Raw genomic sequence first — 21893 nt, forward strand, 5'->3', positions numbered from 1 at the left:
TTTCCCTCCCTGATAAAACTGAGGCCAGACGAGGAGAAGCCATACCCCTTCTTTCCTGCTGTTGGATGCCCTGAGGAGATGTGATGCTTGGAGCCGCAGCAGCCATCTTATGACTTTAAAGGCAAAGCCAAAAGAATTGCAAAAGAGCTGACTCAGGGCCTTGATATCATTGAGGTGCTGGATTAACCAACCCTGGAAATGCCTACCTCCAGGCTTCTAGTTACGTGAAATAAGAAGTCTATTATTTAAGCCACATTTAGTCACATAGCCTGTCACTTAGAACCAAGGCATCTTAATTGATGCCCCTCTGTCTCCCATCGCTGGGTTTCAGTCACTCACTGTAACGATTAGAATCTTCTCACTGGATGTTATACTGCCAAGGTATCATGTTTACCCTCCAGACTGAATCTTTTCTGACAACACCTGTGGCTGGAGCAGATTCACCAGCTCTTGTCCCACCTAGTGGAGTGTGGGGGAAAGCAGTCTAGGGCCTCTCCCATTGGAATTGAGATGACACCTAATCAGTGCCCAGTGTCTTCATGGTGCCCTCTGGCTTTTCCACTCCCCTTCCCTAAGCCTGCCTTCTACCAAATTACACCAGTCACCTCTGCATTCTTGTAAGCTCCCTCCCTACCACGAACTAGCCTCTCAGTGCAGTTGATTTCAGCTAACTAAGAGAAAGCAGTGGACACACATAGTCATGCTAAGAAATGACTGACAGCGAGCTGTGGGTCAACCTCCAGAGCCTATTTACGTCTAAAAATGCAAAGCAATTCTGCCAGAATTTTCTAAATGGAAAAAAAAAAAAAACTTTAAAATTTAAACCCTTTTGTATTACTTGGAAAAGAAGTTGGCTTTATGGAGTAAAGTTGGCTAGGTGCATACCCTATGACCCACATTGACTGCCTGTGTGTTCACTGCCAGGCCCTGAGAAATGTTGCTAGCCTAAAATAAAGTGAAGAGAAGTGTTGGTTGCTAGAGAGAGCTTTTGGAGGCATTTCAGAGGCCTTTTAAGTCACCCGACATAGACAACCCAACTACTGACAAGAGGCCTCGCTCGGCTCCTGCCTGTGAACATACCTGCCCTGACCTGCTGTGTTCCCAGATCCTCGTGACCCAGTGCTTCGCTGTGTCTGAGCACACTCAGGAGTGACTTGGTTCTCCTGAATGGCTGAATGTGATGACACAGAACTGCATTTTTCCATAACCAGGCCCCCGGACCTCCATTCATTACTTCATCAGTACTCCTGCTCATCATTACCTGCCCCCTGTCTGGCCCCTAAATTCTACGTTAGACCTTATCCTTAGCTGGCCACATTCCAACATCTGCCACTCTCCTATCCTATAGTCTGATCCATTTGCAGCCCACTTTCCAACTCATAACTCTAAAATAACCTATACCTTCTTCAGGGTTTGATTCTAAACATGACCTAAAGGTGGATTCCCCTGAAGGCTGGGCCTTTCCACATTGGCCCCAGGCCATAATCAGACAAGGAGGCCGCTGTTGAAGTCACCCAGGCATGAGGCAGTTAGGTTTTGGACCAAAAGTGTAAGACAATCTGCACGGTAAAATCAAGTTGGCAAGCTGGGGAGCTGAACCTATGGAGTTTTGTTTGCTAGACATTTACCTAAAGGTGGGAAGCAAAACTGGGCCTCTCTTTGCTTTTGGCTACCCTAAAGCAATAAAAAAAAAAAACAAAAAGCAATTGCTTTAGTTGTCAGTAATTGTTCTACTTTAAACCAAACAGTTTGCACTGTAATCCTCTGTAACTGAGTTACGGTCCGTTTGTTAAAACACAGTGAGTCTGGAGCCGTGAGGTCTAAACCATGACTCTGGGTTCATCTATAGTTTGTGACTAAATTCACCTGATCAAACCTCTAGTTTCTCTAACAAGGAAACAAAGCAATGAATGACATATGGCGAAAAAAATCTTTTTAAGTGTAAAAGCAGAATAATTATTACTTATCTTTGTACTATTTATAGAATGAACGTATTGTCTGTCGCAGATTTTATAATTACCTCCGTTATGAACCATCCTTCATCAGCCACTAAGGTCAAAGGAGAGACAAATTTCCCTTTCTTGTAGAAGAACCTGCTTGGTATGGCTTCTTTCTCGTAGACAGTCATGTGTTCTACTGTTCTCAATGTCTTGTATACCTGCAAAGAAAACCAAGAAGGACCAGTTTTGCATTCTCTTTCTTAAATATATTTGAATATTTATTTATTTAATCTTGGGAGGGAGGTCTTATATTTATAAGAGCAAAAAACAAAAACAAAACAACAACAACAAAAAGATTTGATATATAAAAATGAAAACTTTTGTGTGTCTCACAAAGCAATGTGGCTTTATCTAATAAGACTGAAGTCTCACATATAAGTCTAATATAGTCACATATAACCTAATAAGTCAACCCCTGGGGATATAGTGAGAAACTGTCATACATGTGCACCTGTAGAAATGTAGAGGTCTCATATACTGTAAACTGGAACAGCCCAAATGCCCACCAGCGGTGGAAGGGGCCAATGAATCATGGTGTGTTTGCACAATGGAACACTATACAGCAATGAAGGTGAATGAATTACAGCTACAGAGAACACAGGAAGAATTAGGAGTCTCAGACTGAGGGGAAAAAAAATTGCAGAAAAATATAGACAGGATTACTCCTGTTATATAAGATTCAAATAACTACAAAACTAAACAACATATGTGGTAAAATTATAGAAAGAGTTGTGGAAATGATCATTGACAGTTCAGGGGCAGTTTCCTGTTAGGGTTCAGAAGAAGCGATGGGCTCTGGGGTGAACACAGGGGTAGCCTAGGTATGGGCAGTGTCCTATTCCTTAAACGTTTAGTGAGTATGAAGCAACACTATCCTTTACATCTTACACATATTTTATACCAATTCTTTTGTATCTGCCTAGTAATTAATAAACACATTATGGAAACCTAAGTTAAAAATGCCATAATAAAATTAAAAGACAGCTGAGAAATTGGTCTGCCTAATGGTAAATACCACAAAGATCAAAGAGAGAGGATTTGTTTCAACTTAAACTAGCTACCTACACTTGAAACTTAAAAGAACTGGTAATTATTTGTCACTAATTATCTTGCTAACTTCATGATGAAGATGTAAACTTATTTTTTTACAATATTTAACAGCATCTTAAATATTTATAGCCAAAATAAAATTGACCGGCTAATGTTGACTTGCTAGTCTTTAATCAAATCAGACATGTAGTCATAGATATAACAGAATGTAAAATTGAGTTATCAACCCAACTCTGAAAAAATAAGCAGTCTTCAGGTTGCCTTGTAGATGTTTATGGTGGCTTCATGAGTTGTGGTTTCTCCCATAAGAAAATCCGCAGTTCTTATGAGTGCATTTGCAGAAAGATGCTGGGTCAGCGAAAAATCTGATGACGCAGAACATGTCTCACAGACTGTCGTGCCATCACATGACAAACTGGCACCCAAACACATCCTCACTTTTGAATAATCTACCAGCTGCTTTAGGCTGCTTGAAACTGCCTGACTCAAGCAGCAGCTTGGAAGTGGCTCTTCCCAGCTCACAAGCTGTTGATGCTAAAGCCTTCTGGAGTTGCCACTTTCCTAAGTGCCAAACTGGAGAGACAGACCACCTTCCTTGCCAGGAAAACAGAACTTCTTTGCAAGAAGCTATTTACTGTGAGACCTGGCGATATGTAAAAAATCCTTCCTGATTTCACACTTAGGGAGTTTATGGGGACATGGTGGAAATACATTCAGCACCTCCAGTTCCTGACCCTGAGGCCTGAGAGTAAAGAAGCCTCCACCTGGGGAGCAGGCACAAATGGGGAGGACTGGCCTTGTTAGAGACTGTGTTCTTTAATTGCAAAATGTGTTGTTAGCCGCCATTGAGTTGACCTCTGACTCATGGTGACCCCATGCACAATGGAACAAAACACTGCCCTGTCCTGCACCATCCCCCATGATTGGTTGCAGATTGAACTCTTGTGATCCATAGGGTTTTCACTGGCTGATTTTTGGAAGTAGATCGTCACACATTTATCCCTAGTCCATCTTAGTCTGGAAGCCCTCCTGAAACCTATTTAGCATCACACAAGCATCCACTGACGTGACAGATGCATGGTGGCTGCGTTTGAGGTGCGTTGGCCAGGAATGGAACCTGGGTACCCTGCATGGAAAGTGAGAATTCTACCACTAAACCACCACTGTCCTCCAACCGAAAAATAGATAGATTTACTACAAAAGTGAGCAGGATTGGGAGGGGGGTCTCCTTCTGGACCTATGGCAAAGCCCTCTCCAAAGCTGACCTGCAGTGACCTGTGCCTACCCCGTCAACATCCATGACTGCCCAGAGGATGGATGGAGGCACCAGGACCAAGGCCTGTTTCTGTTTCTGGCACTCCTGTGATTGACTTTCCCCACTGGCAACAGCCTGGGCCTCCCCGAGGAAGAGAGGCGCTTCCTGTTCCAGATGAGTTTGTCTGGAAGTGGGCAAAATCATACAGTCTGTATTGGGAGGTGGTTAGGCAATTTGAGGGCAGAATAGTCAGCCGGAGATGTCGTTGCTCCTCCTAATTTTCTCAGCGTGATTTACTAACTAAGTACTGCCAGATAAAGGTATTGTTTTGAGAGAATGGTAAGTAGAGATCCAGTCCTCTCAAGGTGGTGAGTTCCTGAGGAGCACCGGCTGTGAAGAACGGAGCTGTGCCCCACACCTGCCTCACTGTGGAAACTCAACCATACCCTCTTGGAAATACTCACCTTTGATGGCGATGATCGTAATAACTAACATATACATAGTCCTTGCCATGAGTTCAGTAGGCAAGCTCCTGTGTGCTTTACAGCACCCCAGGAAGGTAGCTACTATTAACTCACCACTCCACAGAGAAGGAGCACAGGGCCCAGGTTAAGCACTTTGCCCAGTTACCAGTTGATGACAGAGGTAGGATCTGAACCCAAGCAGTGTGGCTCCTGAGATAAGGAACTGACCCATTCTATGATTGCACGTGATATTCCCCAGATTTGCCTGAGAAGTGCTGCATTTCAGCCAATAATAAAATATCCCTACTAAGCACTGCCACTACCTGTCTATCAGTTTGTGGTGCTGTGGTTGCTTGTGTGTTGCTGTGATGCTAGAAGCTATGCCACTTGTATTTCAAATACCAGCAGGGTACCTGTGCTGAACAGGTTTCAGCAGAGCTTCCAGACTAAGACAGGCTAGGAAGAAAGGCCCAGTGATCTACTTCCAAAAATTAGTCAGTGAAAACCTTATGGATTATAGGATATTGTACAATATAGTGCTTGCAGATGAGCCCCCTAGGGTGGAAGGCAACAATGGACTTGAGCATGCTGGTGATCATGAAGATGGTGCAGGACTGGGCAACATTTTGTTCTGTTGTGCTCAGGGTCACCATAGGTTGGAGCCAACTCAACAGCAATAAGTGCTCATAGTATGTTTGACCCATGCTAAGTGAAGAATTGACACCTTTGGATTGTGGTGTTAGCAAAGAATACTGAATATACCACGGACCGCCAAAAGAATGAACCAATCTGCCTCGGAAGAAGTACAACCAGAATGCTCTTTAGAAGCAAGGATGGCGAGACTTCTTTTTACATACTTTGGACATTGTCAGGAGAGATCAGTCCCTGGAGAAGGACATCATGCTTGGTAAAGTAGAGGGTCAGCGGAAAATAGGAAAACCCTCAATGAGATGGATTGACACAGTGGCTGCAACAATGGGCTCAATCATAACAACAACTGTGAGGATGGCGCAGGACCAGGCAGTGTTTTATTCTCTGAGGTACACAGGGTCGCTATGAGTCAGAACTGACTTGATGGCACCTAACGACAACAAGTGCTACACATCCTTAATCTCATTTACTCTGCACTAAAACTCAGTGAGGTAGATACCATCATCCCATTTTAGAGAAGAGAAAATAGAAATCCAGGGAGGATTAATGGCTTGTTAGAGGTCATTCAACAAGAGAGTGAAAAATCATGTCCTCTGCCCCCAGATCTAAGCTGCTAACACTGCTCCATATTTCAGAATTACAGCTACAGTCAAAGGAAGGAGCACAAAGTGGTGGCAAATGCAGGTGCGTCACACTCCCTTCCTCTCATCTGCCCCCAGAGCCCTCCTGCCACCCCTCATGGCATTTCTTGCCTCAGAGTGCTTCCCAGGGGCTGGCCACAGGCTCACAACGGGTCCTCGGTCCTTCATTTGCTGCAGGTCATTCACGTTGATGTACTTATTCAGCTCAATCACTTTGTCCATCCAGAAGATATCAGTCATCCCATGATCTGAGAAAATGATGACATTCAGGTCGTCCTGCAGCCCCCTCTCCTGTGGGGTTGACAAAGGCAGTCACTATGGCACTGAGAAAGAGGATCTTATGCTCAGAAAACTGTGTAAAGAGGCTTAAAAAAAATACAAATTATAGAAGAAAGGATAGTCTCGTAATTCTGAGTTTAATCATCTACTATTCTGCCCTAATAAGCCACAGTTCAAAATCAAAAAGGAAGCAATTTGGGGAGAGGAATGTGAAAGCACAGACCCCATTTCATAAGTGCTAAAAAAAAAAAAGGATACTGCACTTTTAGCTTTTTAGGGTACACTCTCTGTTTTCATCTCTTTGGCTCTTTTAACAAACTTGCATGGTAATATGAGAACGATCATTTGCCCATTTTACAGCTGTGAAAAATAAGGCACACACAAGTTAAAATATAACTTACTTGAAGTCATTCAGCACATGTGTGGTAAACTCAGGGCCAGAACCCAGGTCTAGCTCCCAAGTCCCCGCTACGTTGGTAACCAAAATGATTAGGATTCTGAAGAACTGGACCATCTCTCCAGCTAACTCAGGTACTACTGTAGAGCTGGCCTTTTGAATTTCACTGGACTGGGTGTGAAACAATGGGTCTCTTGGTACCTGAAGAGGCGTTGAGTGAAGAAAAGAGACCCATCAAAGCCTTTGTGCTGGCCTGGTCAGCTATCGACAATGAGAAGGAAGATGTCAAGAAGACAGAAAGAGAGCGACAGGAGAGATAGTCAGACCAGCTGTCCTTGCTTTAGGTCACCTGGATCCACTTGGTCATGTATTTCAGGACGGTGTCCACAGCCTTGAGGGCGTCTTTTCTCTGGGGTGACAAAGGGCCATAATGGTGGCCTTCCACATCGATGCGCTCATGGTATATGGCTGCCAGGTCAGCCCGGCCACTCCTGGAGGGAGTAGGGTGGGAAAGTAACAGGTGAGGAGACCCTACTAGCTTCCTCCCTATCACCCACCATGTGAAGACGCTGGCATCCCTCAAACACCTGCCCTCTGGGCCCACAAAACTGATGCCTTAAAATTAGGGTGGGGTATTCAATGGGGAGCCAGAAACACTGAGCCAGGAACTGCCAGTCTTGAGCACCTCCATGACAAAGCCAGAGAGCCCATTTATTGGTCACTTCCTCTCCTGTCTCAAAGAGCTGGAAGTGTGGTAACAGGCAGGGGGTAGTTCTTACAGCTCTACCCTCACCACCTCTGTCATGTGCTGATCAAAAACACTGGAAGTAATTATTTAAGTAACTACTGTGGAAGTATTGCTGAAGTTTAAGGAAGTTTCTAAAGAAAAAACTAGATTTGAAGTTTAATAGACTGATAAGAATAGGAACAAACTTTACTCGGGCAACCTGTGGGATGATGAACAGACTAGTGTTGAGGGACTGACATCAAAAAACACTCCCAGGACTTTTGTTCTATAGGAACAAGTGAAGGGGAGCACCAATGTGGACATAGAGTGACCTCTGGCAGTGACCACATTGCTATGGGTCCCAGGAAAACCCCAATTCTGGCAAAACTCCCCCACTTGGCAGAGAATTGTTGGTAAAAATCCAAGTTATTTAACCCTCTTAGCCTGCTGTGCTAAGAATGACTGGGAACTAGAAATAAAATTGAAGTAGGAGTCTCATGGAGTGTGAAGAAGAGGAAATACTGGCTACTGCCTTCTCCTTCCTTCCTACAGAGCTTCCACAGGACACCTGGCACGGCTATGTGGCTTCATTTAGCTCTGGCTTCACTCACAACCTCCCCAGGAAGTCCCCAAAATAAAGCAAGACAATGAAGGCGATGATGATGATGATAATAGTAGCAATTGTTATTCACAGAAGATAAAGCAATGGAAAAAAATTAAAGCAAATTCCTCTGCTTGGACTGGGACTTTCAAGGATTAATAATTAATATTCTTGGCAGATTGACTTATCTCTCTTGAAAAGCTATATATTAAACACATACACATAAAGGGGGTGGCATGGTGTCTGCTGATGTGGTCTTGCTGACACTCTGAATGTGAGGAAAGAACATTTACCCACAGGATCTGCTGTGCCTTGGATCTCACAATCCATAGGAAGGAAAGACAATCTCATCATTGTTCAGTGTGCTTGTCTGCACCACCGGAGTTAAGCAGCTCCAGCTCATCCTTCAGGTCTCAGGGGATATGTTGCCTCCTACAGGAAGCCCCTTCTGACCCCCAAAGGCTTGGTTGGGTGGCCATCCTGTGTGCTCCCTTAGCACTTTCAACTCACTTCTGGGCCATGATTTTTTATAACGTGCAGAAATTGCCTATATATGTATCCTTCTCCTGCTCTGAATTATGAGATCATTTCACTCTGGGGGCTGTGATTCATTTTTCCATTGAACCTCTGTTATAGCCTAGCATTTGGCACAAAGCTGGAGTTCTATAAATGCCAGTTCAATGTGTAATGATAGTAAATGCTCAATAGCTGATAGCTACCATGGATCAGGCATAATGTTGAGGGCTTTTACATGTATTATCTTATTTATCCTCACAAAACCCTATAAGGTAGGACTGTCTTAAACAGTTCAGAACAGTGGTCAGCATCACACAGCTAGTAAGAAATGGCTGCAGAATTCAAACCTAGGTCCACTGACTCCACAACCCTGAATACAACCTTTGAATACTCTGAAAGAACTCAACAGCCTACACCAATGGAAGCAAATTTCTTCTGGAAATAACTCCAAGAATCCTGCAACCTTGAGAAAGCTGGATATGAGACAAAGCAAAGGCATTACGTGAAATTGACTCCCTTTCATTTTTTGATGCACAGCATTCTATGTCAAGCTCTGGAACTGCAGGGACATATTTACAGATTTTGCAAACGGAGAAATAGTCCTGAAGAGTTCTAAAAAAAGTTCTAGGAGTTACTAAAGGCTGCACTGTGACACATCTAGAACTGGAAATTCAAATCTTCAAACTCCAAAGGCAGAACACTTCTACTCTACTGCCCTGGGCCTTAAGGAGCCCTAGTGGCACAAAGATTAAGTGCTCAGCTGCTAACCCAAATGTAGACTGTTGGAACTCACCAGTGTCTCCGTGGGAGAAAAGACCTGGCAATCAGTTCCCATAAAGATTACAGACTAGGAAACCCTATGGGGCAATGCTACTGTGTCCTATATGGTCGCTATGAGTTAGAACCGACTCCATGGCACTCACAAACCAATCAACCCATCAACCCTGGGCCTTGGAATGTCCATTACCACCACCAGTCACCAGACTGAGGAGCAAGCTCCAGGGAATGTTCTGCCAGGCATCTTCCTTCACTATGTCAGTTCTGAAAGGACAAACTCCTTAATGATGTTGTGACATTCTACTGGGTATCCAGAGGTGAACTTCGTTACCAGCTTGGATGATACACTGACTTCAAATAAAGTGAAATGGCTAGTCAAATGTTCTTTTCTCTTATTAGAAAAAATCACACTGGCTCTCTTTAATAAGCACCATTACCATCCTCCTCCACAATGTGGATTGGTTTCGGTTATTACTTAGGTGTTTCTCACGAATGATATTGTCATTATTCATACTCACTAATGTGTGGATGACTAATTCTAAGTTCCTCTGCATCTATAGACAGTGGAGAACAAAAACTCACTTTAGGGTCCCACAAGCATATAGGTGGTGGGTAAACGTTTGTACTAGGTAATGGCATTTTTGTTCACATACATCCCTAAACATTTTTGAGGCCCATATTCATTAGACTTATGGGGCTGACGTTACTCCCTCTACCACTGTATTTGAACATAGTGGAACCTTCTGTAAATTAATCACTCCCTCCTAGAAGCCACTTTATGCACTTGCATCTTTACCATTCCTGGTGTGCCAATTCACACAGTAATTCATCTGTTTAGGTGTCCACACTTCCAGGATGGGGCTTACAGGTGGGGAAAATCCTGTTTTGTATAGTGGTGACTTACTACAGTAAGACTTCTTCAAAACAAATTTAACTGTTGCATTAAAGTTCAATGAAATGCTTTTAGGTCAATTCATTTTAGATTGTTGTTGTTGTCAACTGCCATCAAGTCAGCCCCAGGCTCATGACAACCCCATGCACAACCAATCTGCTCATTGCAGATTGAACCATTGTGCTCCAGAGGGGTTTCATTGACTGATTTTCAGAATTAGACCCCCAGGCCTTCCTTCCTAGTCTGTCTTAGCCTATAAACTCCACTGAAACCTGTTTAGCATCATTATAGCAACACACAAGCTTTCACTACAGATGGGTGGTGGCTGCGCTTGAGGTGCGTTGGCCAGGAATAGACCCTGCAGGGAAGGTGAGAATACCTGGCTCTGGCACAGCAGCCCTGGGCTGGTTTCTTTAAGGCCATTGACCGTATTCATGAATTTTCCGTGTGACCAGAAAGCCACTAAGTGTCACAAATTTACCTGGTGGCTTTGTGTCAGGAAGCTGTCAACACCAGATGCCATGCACACTGGATGTGAGATGCTTTTATTTAATCCAGCGATTATACATCTGCCTGTGAAAGGATTCTAGGCTGAAAGTTCCTTGATTCTTTAGGGACCTAAGTCAGCAAGGGCTGAGATTTCTTGCCTGCTTGGAGTTCAGATGACAAATTCTTGGTCACCAGATGCTTTCCACATGGATCTGGTCTCCATCACAGGTCAGCTCATTCATGACTGAGTGATGGGTGAAGTGCGATAGGTGGTAATGCCTTCAGATCTGTTCTTGGCCATTCATAGCTCCAAAAATCCAGGAAGCATACCAGAAGGCCGTGTGGCATCAACTCAGTTACTTGAGAGCTGCAAAGAGCTCTGCCCCTAGATTTCAAAGATACCCAGCTCTCTCATCACCTCAGGATTCTGTCCAGATCTCTTTTCAACCAACACAGTTCTTAATGTCACATCACATTCCTTACAGAGGTGGATTGGAAAGAGAGAAGAATTAGGGAGAGAGAAACAGAGGCAATTTAACAGAAAGGTTAAAATTATTGACTGCTCAGAATGTATGACCCAAAACTTAGAAATAAGGCCAAAAAGTGACTCTTGTCCTCTCACTATCAAGCTTGAGCATGTCTAATCAGCTTGCTTAAAAGATACCGGACTCTCCAGGGAAATGTAACTTTTTAAATTTTGCCTTACTATTTACCGTTGAACACGGAAACCCTGGTGGCGTGGTGGTTAAGTGCTACAGCTGCTAACCTAAGGGTTGGCAGTTCAAATCCACCAGGCGCTCCTTGGAAACTCTATGGGGCAGTTGTACTCTGTCCTATAGGGTCACTATGAGTCAGAATTGACTCGATAGCACTGGGTTTGGTGTTTTTTTTTTTTTTTTGGTTATTTACCACTGATGGGAGACTAGACTCTATAAACCTAGTTGTTTACTTCTAGGAAGCAGATAAGGTGGAAATAATTTTTTCCACTTTTTATTTATTTAAATTGTGCTTTAAGTGAAAGTTTACAAATCAACTCAGTCTTTCACACAAAAATTTATGTACACCTTTCTGTATACTCCTAGCTGCTCTCTCCCTGATGAGACAGCACATTCCTCCTCTCCACCCTGTTTTCCTCTTGTCCATTCAGCCAGCTCCTGTCCCCCTCTGCCTTCTCATCGCAACTCTAGACAAGAGCTGCCCACATAGTCTTCGTGTGCCTGCTTGAGCCAAGAAGCTTACTCCTCACCTGTATCATTTTCTGTCTTACAGTCCAGTCCAATCCCTGTCTGAAGAGTTGGCTTTGGGAATGGTCCCAGTCTTGGGCTAACACAAGGTCTGGGGATCATGACCTCTGAGGTCCTTCTAGTCTCAGTCAGGCCATTAAGTCTGGTCTTTTTATGAGAATTTGAGGTCTGCATCCCACTATTCTCCAGCTCCATCAGGGATTCTCTGTTGTGTTCCCTGTCAGGGCAGTCATTAGTTGTAGCCGGGCACCATATGGCACTTCTGGTCTCAGGTTGATGTAGTTTCTGGTTTATGTGGCCCTTTCTGTCTCTTGGACTCATAATTACCTTGTGTCTTTGGTGTTCTTCATTCTCCTTTGCTCCAGGTGGGTTCAGACCAATTAATGCATCTTAGATGGTCACTTGTTAGCGTTTAAGACCCCAGATGCCACTCTCCAAAGTAGGATGCAAAATGTTTTCTTAATACAATGTGTTGTGCCAATTGACCTAGATGTTCCCTGAAACCATGGTCCCTGGACCCCCGCCCCTGCTACTCTGGCCTTCGAAGTGTTGGGTTGTGTTCAGGAAACTTCTTTGCTTTTGGTTTAGTCCAGTTGTGCTGACCTCTCCTGTATTGTGTGTTGTCTTTCCCTTCACCTAAAATAGTTCTTATCTACTATCTAATTAGTGAATATCCCTCTTCCCCCCTCCCTGCCCACTCTGATAACCATCAAAGAATATTTTCTTCTCTGTTTAAACTATTTCTCGAGTTCTTATAATAGTGGTCTCATACAATATTTGTCCTTTTGCAACTGAATGCTAATTTCACTCAGCATAATGCCTTCCAAATTCCTCCATGTTATGAAGTGATTCACGGTTTCATCGTTGTTCTTTATCGACACATAATATTCCATTGTGTGAATACACCATAATTTATTTATCCATCTATCTGTTGATGGGCACCTTGGTTGCCTCCATCTTTTTGCTGTTGTACACAGTGCTACAATGAACATGGGTGTGCATATAGCTGTTCGTGAGAAAGCTCTTATTTCTCTAGGATATATTCCAGGAGTGGGATTGCTGGATCGTATGGTAGTTCTAGTTCTAGCTTTTTAAGGAAATGCCAAATCGATTTCCAAAGTGGTTGTACCGTTTTACATTCCCACCAGCAGTGTATAAGTGTTAAGATGGAAATAATTTTTATCTGGTAGAGAAGGTAGCCCCAAAAGAGGGGTGGGTTATCCTCTGCATCATTAGATATTTTTACATCTAACGGCAGTTGTATCCCATCATTCTTTTTCCTCAGTGGGGAGTGTATGTGTGTGTGTAGGTTTCTCAAAATCTCCTTTGAACCAGGTTTGTCGTCCTGACGCTCTCAGTAATAAATTAATGAAAACTTTGGCACAATTCTCATACAAAGATGTGGTGAGCACATGACAAAGGAGACCAAAGTTGAAAATTATACTTTGACAGGTCATTGGAGCCAGATAGATCTGGGTTCAAATTCTGGGCCTCATCTTACTAACTTAGGGATCTGAGGAGAAAAGCAAAAATATCTCTAAACTCCAATTTCCCCATCTGAAAAACCTACTCATATTAAATGAGCTGATGTTTATAAAGTGCTAATACAATAAAAGGGAAGGAAAGAAAGCCCCCAGATGGCTTTTTTCCTTAGTATGCATGCAGAGCACAGAGGAGAATCCAGGCTCTGCCCAGAAGCATTCTCACCCCTCTTTCCTGAGTCCACAGGAAGGAGGGACATCACAGGCCATCTGAGCCAGCATCTTCCTGGCCTGTGGAAAGGTCTGCCCCATCACTCATCATTCCATTATGGACATCTACAGCCATGGAGGATCTGAATCCTGAAAGAATTCCTTTGGAGCTATTTTCAAAACCCTGGAGCTTGACAAAGGACAGCAGCCACGTCCACTTTTCCGAGGGCCTGGTCTTTACTTGACCAAACCTGGGATTAGCTTAGAGGCAGCACTTGGGCACCTCTAACAGCCGGGGCTGAGTCCTCCGCCTCCGCTTACTACGCCTGCTTCCCTGCACCTCCCTGCCCTAATGAGCTAGCCACGGCTTGTTTCAGTTCTAGCACCATGCACCTTCTTCTGCCTGCTGAAGCATGAATATCCATCCTGCAAATAGAACTTCCAGGAGGATGAACTAAGTTAAAGCCAAACCAAACTAAGTTACGTGGATCAAAAACTGCTTTCTTTTTTGACAGTCAAGGTGGCATTGGTGAGTAGGTAGGCTGCCCCCATGTGTAGTGATGAGGCATATGAACCCCAGTGACTGACGTTGCATCCTGCTGAACCATAAACCACTGAGTGTACGGCAAAGGCCGGCATTCCACTGCAGCCCTTCTTGAGCCCCAGGCCTGGATGGTCCCAGAAAGAATTGCAAAGAGGCAATTCTCACCTTCCTCTCCCTGTCTCATTCTGTTCCAGGGCATCTTAGAGCTGTGGTATAGACCAGGTGGAAGGCTGAAGGGTTGGTTGACTTTGGAGTAGTTTCCAGCCACTTCACACTCAGAAGAGACCCCAGGAGGCCGGGTCGTCAGGTCCAGTGGAAAGAGCTGGGCTCTGGCTCCCCCTTACTAGCTGTACTAAGTACTTAATTTTCAGAGAGCTGGGCATCTTCTTTTGTAAAATGGGGAGAACAACACCTATATAGTAGACTTAATGTGAGAACAAATGGGTTAGTGAAAATAGAAGCCCTTTGATACAGTGCTAGCAGATGGGTGTTAAAAAGCATCAATCCTCTTTCCCTTCTCTTTATCTCTACACCAGAAGTTTTCCAAGTTCAGAGCTAAGATCCTACAGGGATATGACCTGGGTCAATAAAGCTTTATGAGCACCAGAAGGCAATGACCAGCTCAGACAGTGAAGTGAAATTCATCCCTCCCAAAGGCGGTGGTTCAGTGGTAGAGCTCGCACCTTTAGTGTGGTAGACCCAGATTGGATTCCCAGCCGATGCACCTGAAGCACACCCACTATGCACCTGTCAGTGGACGCTGTATACTGCTATATGCTGAACAGGTTTTAGCAGAGCTTCCAGACTAAGAAAGACTAGGAAGGAAGTCCTGGCAATCAGCTTCTGAAAAATAATCAGCCCTTGGGTCACAACAGTCCAATTCTGTCGCACATGGAGTCGCCAGGAGTCAGGGGTCGACTTGAGGGCAGCTAAGAGCAACAACATTAGACTCTTGGCTGAAGTGCTGTCCCTGTAGGACTCCATGTTCAGATCTTCCCTGCCTCTCCTGCTTTCTGCCAGAGCCGATCTGTCCTATGTCCCATTCTCTCTGCTTCTCAAAAATAGCAAGGTAAAAAAAGACACTGTACAAACCATGGGAGAAATGTGTGCGTGTGTGAGGACTGCAGGTGTTGTTCAAATCACAGTTAGGGATTCCAGATAAATCCAAACAGAACCTAAGAGGTGAGCTATGAAGTTCTTGACATGCTCCTCCATTCAGGTCTGATGGAAAGATAATTTTACATCTCCACCTAAAACATACACCTCAAGAGAATGAATGATCTTGTCAGCCGCATTCTTGGATGAGCAAGCGACTACGTGCAAAGTGGTCTGGTCTGGATTGTTCTCAGCTGGGCATCCCCACCACCCGTCTCACTCCTGAAAAGTACAGAGGTTAGTTTTTTTTTTTTTTAAAGAAACATGTTCACCCCAACTGTCAATCCTTTATTTGATACTGTGAGAAGGTCTAATAAGGTCTACTCTACAAGATATGTTCTATTAATATGTAAGATGATGGAAGGTTGTGCCTCCTTTTTCTTTTACGGAAGGCCTAAATCATCTTACTGCCTTCCACAGGCAGTAACGTCTGATCTATTATTCCTTTTCTTCTTTTGTTTCTCTCATTCCAAGCACCGACTAGTGGTAGAAATGTTGGGTCTCTGACTTTGCACTTGCTATTCAAAGGGGCTTCTTCTGATGGCCCTCTTAACTTGGCAATATGAACCCAAACCCAGTGCCATCAATTGGATTCTGACTCATAGGGAACCTATAGGACAGAGTAGAACTGCCCCATAGAGTTTCCAAGGAGCGCCTGACAGATTCAAACTGCCGACCCTTTGGTTAGCAGCCGTAGTACATATGAAGACCCCACAAAACAATTATGCTGACCTGGCACAGTCTTGCCCAGGTCTTTACTGCTCAGCTCCAGGGACACCATTCATATTGTAGACTACGTGAATGCCATCCCTGGAGCTCATGGCCATTTACACAGCCTATGATGTGAATGGGCTTAGTGCAGCAATGTGGTAGCACCATGACACACCATTTATGATGTGAATGGGCTTAGTGCAGCAATGTGGTAGCACCATGACACACCATGTAGAGACAGAAATCAAGCCTGGGGCCACTATTCTGAGCCTCCAGTTCTTTGTAAGCTGGCTCTTTTCTCTCTAAGGGTACCCAATACCTTTGCTAAAACACACATACATACCACCACTACTACCACCACCATTTCCAAATACTATGGACCTTCATGAGTGGGAATCGACTTGATGGCAACTAACAAAAAAAATAAAGACACAATTTCCCAGTATTCTATAGCTCTGCCATGTTGCTTGAAAAGGAAAATAATAATAACTTTTCTAGAGGGAACAGAGCTGAGCACTCACTCCTCCGGTATTCTGGCCTCCCTCAGAGCAGGGCGTCTGTTTGGGTAGGCCAGCTTGCAGGCCAGCAGAGCCTGTGGGCTCTGTGCTTCTCTACCTGCCTGCGAATCACTGGGAGCTACATAGTGAGAGTCTATTCAGCTGTTAAGACGAGATGAATGTGAAAAAGATTACACTGCCAAGCAGAGTGTTGGGTTATTTGGAGGTATTTGTATGAAAACTGTGTTCCACATTTTCATATCTGGCATGGCAATAGGCTGTAGGAATGGCTAGCACTTTGGATATGTTGGGAGCAAAGTTGTTTAGACACAGAGCTATTCTAAAGTTCCATCTCTGCTCATCCGCTCTGCATGCTCTGCTACTTTGCTTTGTGCACACAAACTAGTCTGCAACACATTATTCTAGCTCAACATGTGTGTGTGGTTTTCTGGCACTTGTGGGCAAGTAAAAGAAAGCAAAGTAGGTGGGAGGCAGGATCACATAACACACATGATTCATAGACCATGTGATGAAAATACTTACTTAAAGGTTACTTTCCCCAGACCCTGTCCCTTCCTTCTGCTCCCTGCCTGAAGAAAAAATATTAATTTTAAATTTGTTACCTCTCGACTTTTAAGTATCTGAAAACCATTTTGTTTCCAACTTGTCAATCAGAGCCTGGACTTATTTGATAGGTTTTCATGGAAATGGAGTCCTGCTAAGGAGCCCTGGTGGCACAGTGGTTAAGCGCTTGGCTGATAACTGAAGGTCATTGGTTCAAATCCACCAGCCGTTCCATGGGAGAAAGATGTGGCAGTCTGCTTCCATAAATATTTACAGCTTTGGAAACTCTATGATGCAGTTCTACTCTGCCCTGTCCTACCGAGTTGCTATGAATCAGAATTAACCTGATGGCACACAACAACAATGGAGTCATTCTAAGAAGCAGCAAAGGCAGGGGTGCTTTTTCTCTCCTTTCCTAGTGCTGTGGGGTGATTGCTGCTCCCCATGATGGGAGAGGGCACTGGTGGAGAATCCGATCCATAATTCATCAGCTCTACGTCTGGCAATCTTAGTTACAGGTCAAGGTGTATGGTTAGCTCTGATGATCTGTACACAGAGCTAAGGGCATGCCTGCTCTCAGTGTCCACCCATCTTGATCCCAGGCTCCTTCTCTTGGGCAGATAAAGGTCTCGCCCTGGTCCCCATGCTTGAACTCCTGTGGGTCTTCTGCCTTGATCCTACCCAGAAGGTCCATTCAAGAGCGAAGTTGATCTCAAGTCTAACTCTGGCCATTTCAGAGCCCCTGACAGCCCTCCCTCTTGGTTGCTGATTCCTATTGCAGCCTCCACCTGGTGGCCAACCCTGACTTCCACTTCCAGCTATTTCTAAGTCTTTGTCCTGGCCTGTCTTGCCCATACGTTTCCCTGACAGAGACTCTGTGTGCTACTCTGGACAGCGTGACTGATTCCTGCATTTTTCAAGCTGAGGTTCATGATTCTAGGTAGGAGAAAAAGAAGGTTCCATGTTCTAATATACTAATGTTTTTTGTATAGTTTCAAGAATGGGGAGTAGGCAATTTTTCCAAACTTACTTGATCATACAGTCTCCCTTTTTGCCAGATACTTATTAATATTCTCTGAGATACAAGGGTTCACTAAACCATGACTAGAGGGAAATGCTGACATTTATAATATTTCTCCATTGTCCAACATCATGACAAGGGAAATGCTGAGCCCTGGCTCTTTCTTATTTTCAACTCAAAATTTCCAAAGACTGTCCCTGCCTGAAATTACTTGCTCACAATTATTCTCTTTTAGCAGTTAACAATCACCATTAGAGAGGGTTGCTAACTCTCTGAGACATTATTTCACCTCCATCCGGACTTCTTAATTTACTTCAGGATTTGTTATTGGTCCTGGAAATAAGGAAGAAAAATGGTATGGCTAAGAATTTGGGAAACTTACTTGAATGAGTCAAGAGCATCGTTGACTGCATTGGCAAAGTTGATATCTGTTGGGACATTCTTATATTCTAGGCAGTAAGTTGGTCTGACACCAAGAATTTCAACCTCACAGCCTAAGAAGGAAAAAGATGATAAATGGTTACTTTTTTTCAATAATTGAGATGAAATTATGAACCTATTTCAGGAAGCAAACACCATTAGTCAAAAGAAATTTTTGTGAAGAAAATATGTCAATTTATTGCTGATACGTGATATATTTGACTGCAACATTGTTAAACTACAGCAGAGGGCCCCACATAGCATGTCTACACAACGCTGGTGTCCCAGAACTGGGGCCAGCTGCAGCTGAAATTGAAAATGGCTGTCTTTCTCAATTTGAAACAAAAACAAAAAAATTAATTAGTACATAGAAATCTCTTAATTAAAATATTTTTACCTATAAATTTTTGCATCTGCTGAGTCTTCTAGTATAGACCTGTGCCTATTCTAGAGTCAGATATTAAGTGGTGTCCGATTAGTTGGGGAACTATGAAATAAATATTTTACCCTTCTGTGGCATTGTACAAACTGGACTTAGAGGTACTGCACTAGATAAGCAAGCTTTAAAAATACTGGATGAAGCTTTGCCTCTTCCAAAAGAAAGTAAAAGAATCACAAGCATTGAATGTTAGGAGCTGCCACGACCTTGGCTTCCCTGCTCCAGACCACTGGACAAGTAAAAGTGGCTTACTTGGGAAGAGACACCCAGCTCTATTATTGGAACACATGGCAGGGGAGAGACACATGGCAGGGGAGAGAGTTTAAAAGCAGTTTTAGTCAGTTGATTTCATACTTATTGAATATTTACTGTGAACTAGTCACTATGTTCATACATCTAACAAACAAACAAAAAAAAAAACCATTGCCATCAAGTCAATTTGGACTCACAGCAACCCGGTAGCACAGAGCGGAACTGCCTGATAGGGTTTCCAAGGCTGTAAATCTTTACAAAAGCAGACTGCCTCACCTTTCTCTCACAGACCGGCTGGTGGATTCCAACCACTGACCTTTTATTTAGCAGCCTAGCGCTTAATTGCTTTGCCACCAGGGCAATTCATTCATAGTGGACACAGAAACGAATCAGTCCTGGTTTTCATTCTGAAGCATTCCAGAGTCTAGTTTAGTAGGAGGAGCTCCCCCCACAAAAAAACAAAAAACTGTCGCTGTCAAGTCAATTCTAACTTCACGGTGACACCATAGGACAGAGTAGATCTGCCCATAGGGTTTCCAATCTTTACATCTTTCTTCCATGGGAGAATGGTGGGTTCCAACTGCTCACCTTTTGGTTAGCAATTGAGCACTTAACCACTGTGACACCAGGGCCCCAGTGGGAGGAGACATACATGGAAACAGTGTAGTATGTGAAGTCTAAAGTGAGGTGCACACTTACTGGGTGCTGTGGGACTCAGATGAGGGGCAATTACTTCAGGTATCATTTCCCCCGGAAGCCTTCCTTGAATCCCCATCTGGGTTCAGCCTTACAGTTTGCTTTTAGCCAGCGTAATGGAGCTGGAGGTATGGAAGAGAGCAGCATCCCAAGCAAAGACAGCACCATGAGCAAAAGTTCAGATAGGAGAAATAACAAGATGTGTGTGGAGAACTGTAAGCACAATAAAATGCCAAGTAAGGGGGATCAGGAGAGCAGATGTCCTCCTTGTATCCCAGGGAGAATGATTTCCAAGGTGGGAGTAAGTAAAAGTGGGGCAAGTGGGGAGTGTGGGGAGAAAGGCGTGTCTCTGTCAGAAAATACACTGATCCAGTCCTAGGCACATCTGTCAGTTGGTTACAGCTGATTTATAAGAAGGCGGGGCAGCCTCCAGGAAAAATTCCTTCATCTTGCATATCCTAGCAATATCTGAGTGCTCCATGGAGGCTCCATCCCACTTCCCCTGATATCTCAGGTTCAGGAAAGTAAAGGTTGTGTGGGAAAACTTGGAAAGAACTAACCTAGAAGGCAGACAGCTCCCTTTGCCAAGACCTGTGTACTAAGCAGGGCAAAGAGGCTAGATGACTCAGTGAATCCTGCCCATGGGTCCTGGGAAAATATTTATCATCCTAGAAAATGCTTGTGAAATCTGGAAAGGTTACAGAATTTTAGACACCTGTGTTTTATCTGCTGAGTATTATTCATGAATTTTAATTTGATCGTGTTATAGGTGAAAGTTTACAGTGGAATTTAATTTTCATTAAAAAATTTTAAACAAGAAATGTTTTGTGACATCAGTTGCAATCCCCGAAATGTGTAGGCACTCTCCCCTTTTCCCTTTCTACTTTGGTTTTCAGTGTCCATTTAGCCAGTTTTCCTGTCCCTTCCTGCCTTCTCCTCTTTGCCTTTGGGCAGGTATTGACCATTTGGTCTCCTATACTTGATTGGACTAAGAAGCACATTTCTCACATGTGTAATTGTTCTACAGGCCTGTCTAATCTTTGGCTGAATGGTGGACTTTGGGAGAGGCTTCAGTTCTGAATTAGCAGAGTTTCCAGGGGCCATAGTCTCAGGGGTTCCTCAAGTCACTGCCAGACCAGTAAGTCTAGTCTTTTTGTGCTTTTGAATTTTGTAGTACATTTTTCTCTCCCTCTGTCCAGGATCTTCCATTGTGGTCCCTGTCAGAGCTGTTAGTGGTGATAGTTGGGCACCATCTAGTTCTTCTGGGCTCAGACTGGTAGTGTCTCTGATTTATGTGGTCCATTAGTCCTTTGGACTAATATTTTTCTTGTGTCTTTGGTTTTCTTCATTCTCCTTTGCTCCAGAAAGTATGGGACCAATAGATGTATCTTAGATGGCTGCTCTGAAGATTTTTGGACACCAGATGCTACTGACCAGTGTGGGATATAGAACATTTTCTTTACAAAATATGTTATGCCGATTGACCTAGGTGTCCCCCAAGACCATGGTCCCCAGGCTTCAGCCCGTAACTCAGTCCCTCAAGGTATTTGGATGTGTCTAGGAAGCATCTATGATTTTGCCTTAATTAGTTGTGATGACTTCTTGTATGTTGTGTGTCCTTTCCCTTCACCAAAGTTAACACTTGCCTACTATCTAGTCAGTGATTTCCCCTCCCCAGCCCTACCCATTAAAGATTATTTTCTTCTGTGTGTAAACATTTTCATGGATTTTTATAAAAGTAGTCTCATACAGTACTAATCCTTTCATGATTGAATTACTTCACTCAGCATAATGCCCTCCAGATGCATCCATGTTGTAAGGTGTTTCACAGATTTTATCATTGCATAGTACTCCATTGTGTGTATCTATCAGTTTGTTTATTCATTCATCTGTTGATGGACATTTACATTGTTTTCATCT

General features: G+C 43.7%; 1 protein-coding gene across 1 annotated transcript in view; it reads right to left on the reverse strand.

Annotated features, from left to right (window-relative positions):
- ENPP6 (ectonucleotide pyrophosphatase/phosphodiesterase 6) overlaps positions 1-21893 on the reverse strand; it is a 179177-nt gene that overhangs the window by 19912 nt on the left and 137372 nt on the right. Inside the window, exons 3-6 of the mRNA XM_049864731.1 lie at positions 18549-18660; positions 7087-7228; positions 6173-6352; positions 2021-2158 (exon numbers count right to left, since the gene is read on the reverse strand). Coding sequence (XP_049720688.1) covers positions 2021-2158; positions 6173-6352; positions 7087-7228; positions 18549-18660 — 572 coding nt within the window. The remainder of the gene's footprint in view (positions 1-2020; positions 2159-6172; positions 6353-7086; positions 7229-18548; positions 18661-21893) is intronic.

The sequence above is a fragment of the Elephas maximus genome, chromosome 21, assembly GCF_024166365.1.
Source record: "Elephas maximus indicus isolate mEleMax1 chromosome 21, mEleMax1 primary haplotype, whole genome shotgun sequence".
NCBI lineage: Eukaryota > Metazoa > Chordata > Mammalia > Proboscidea > Elephantidae > Elephas > Elephas maximus.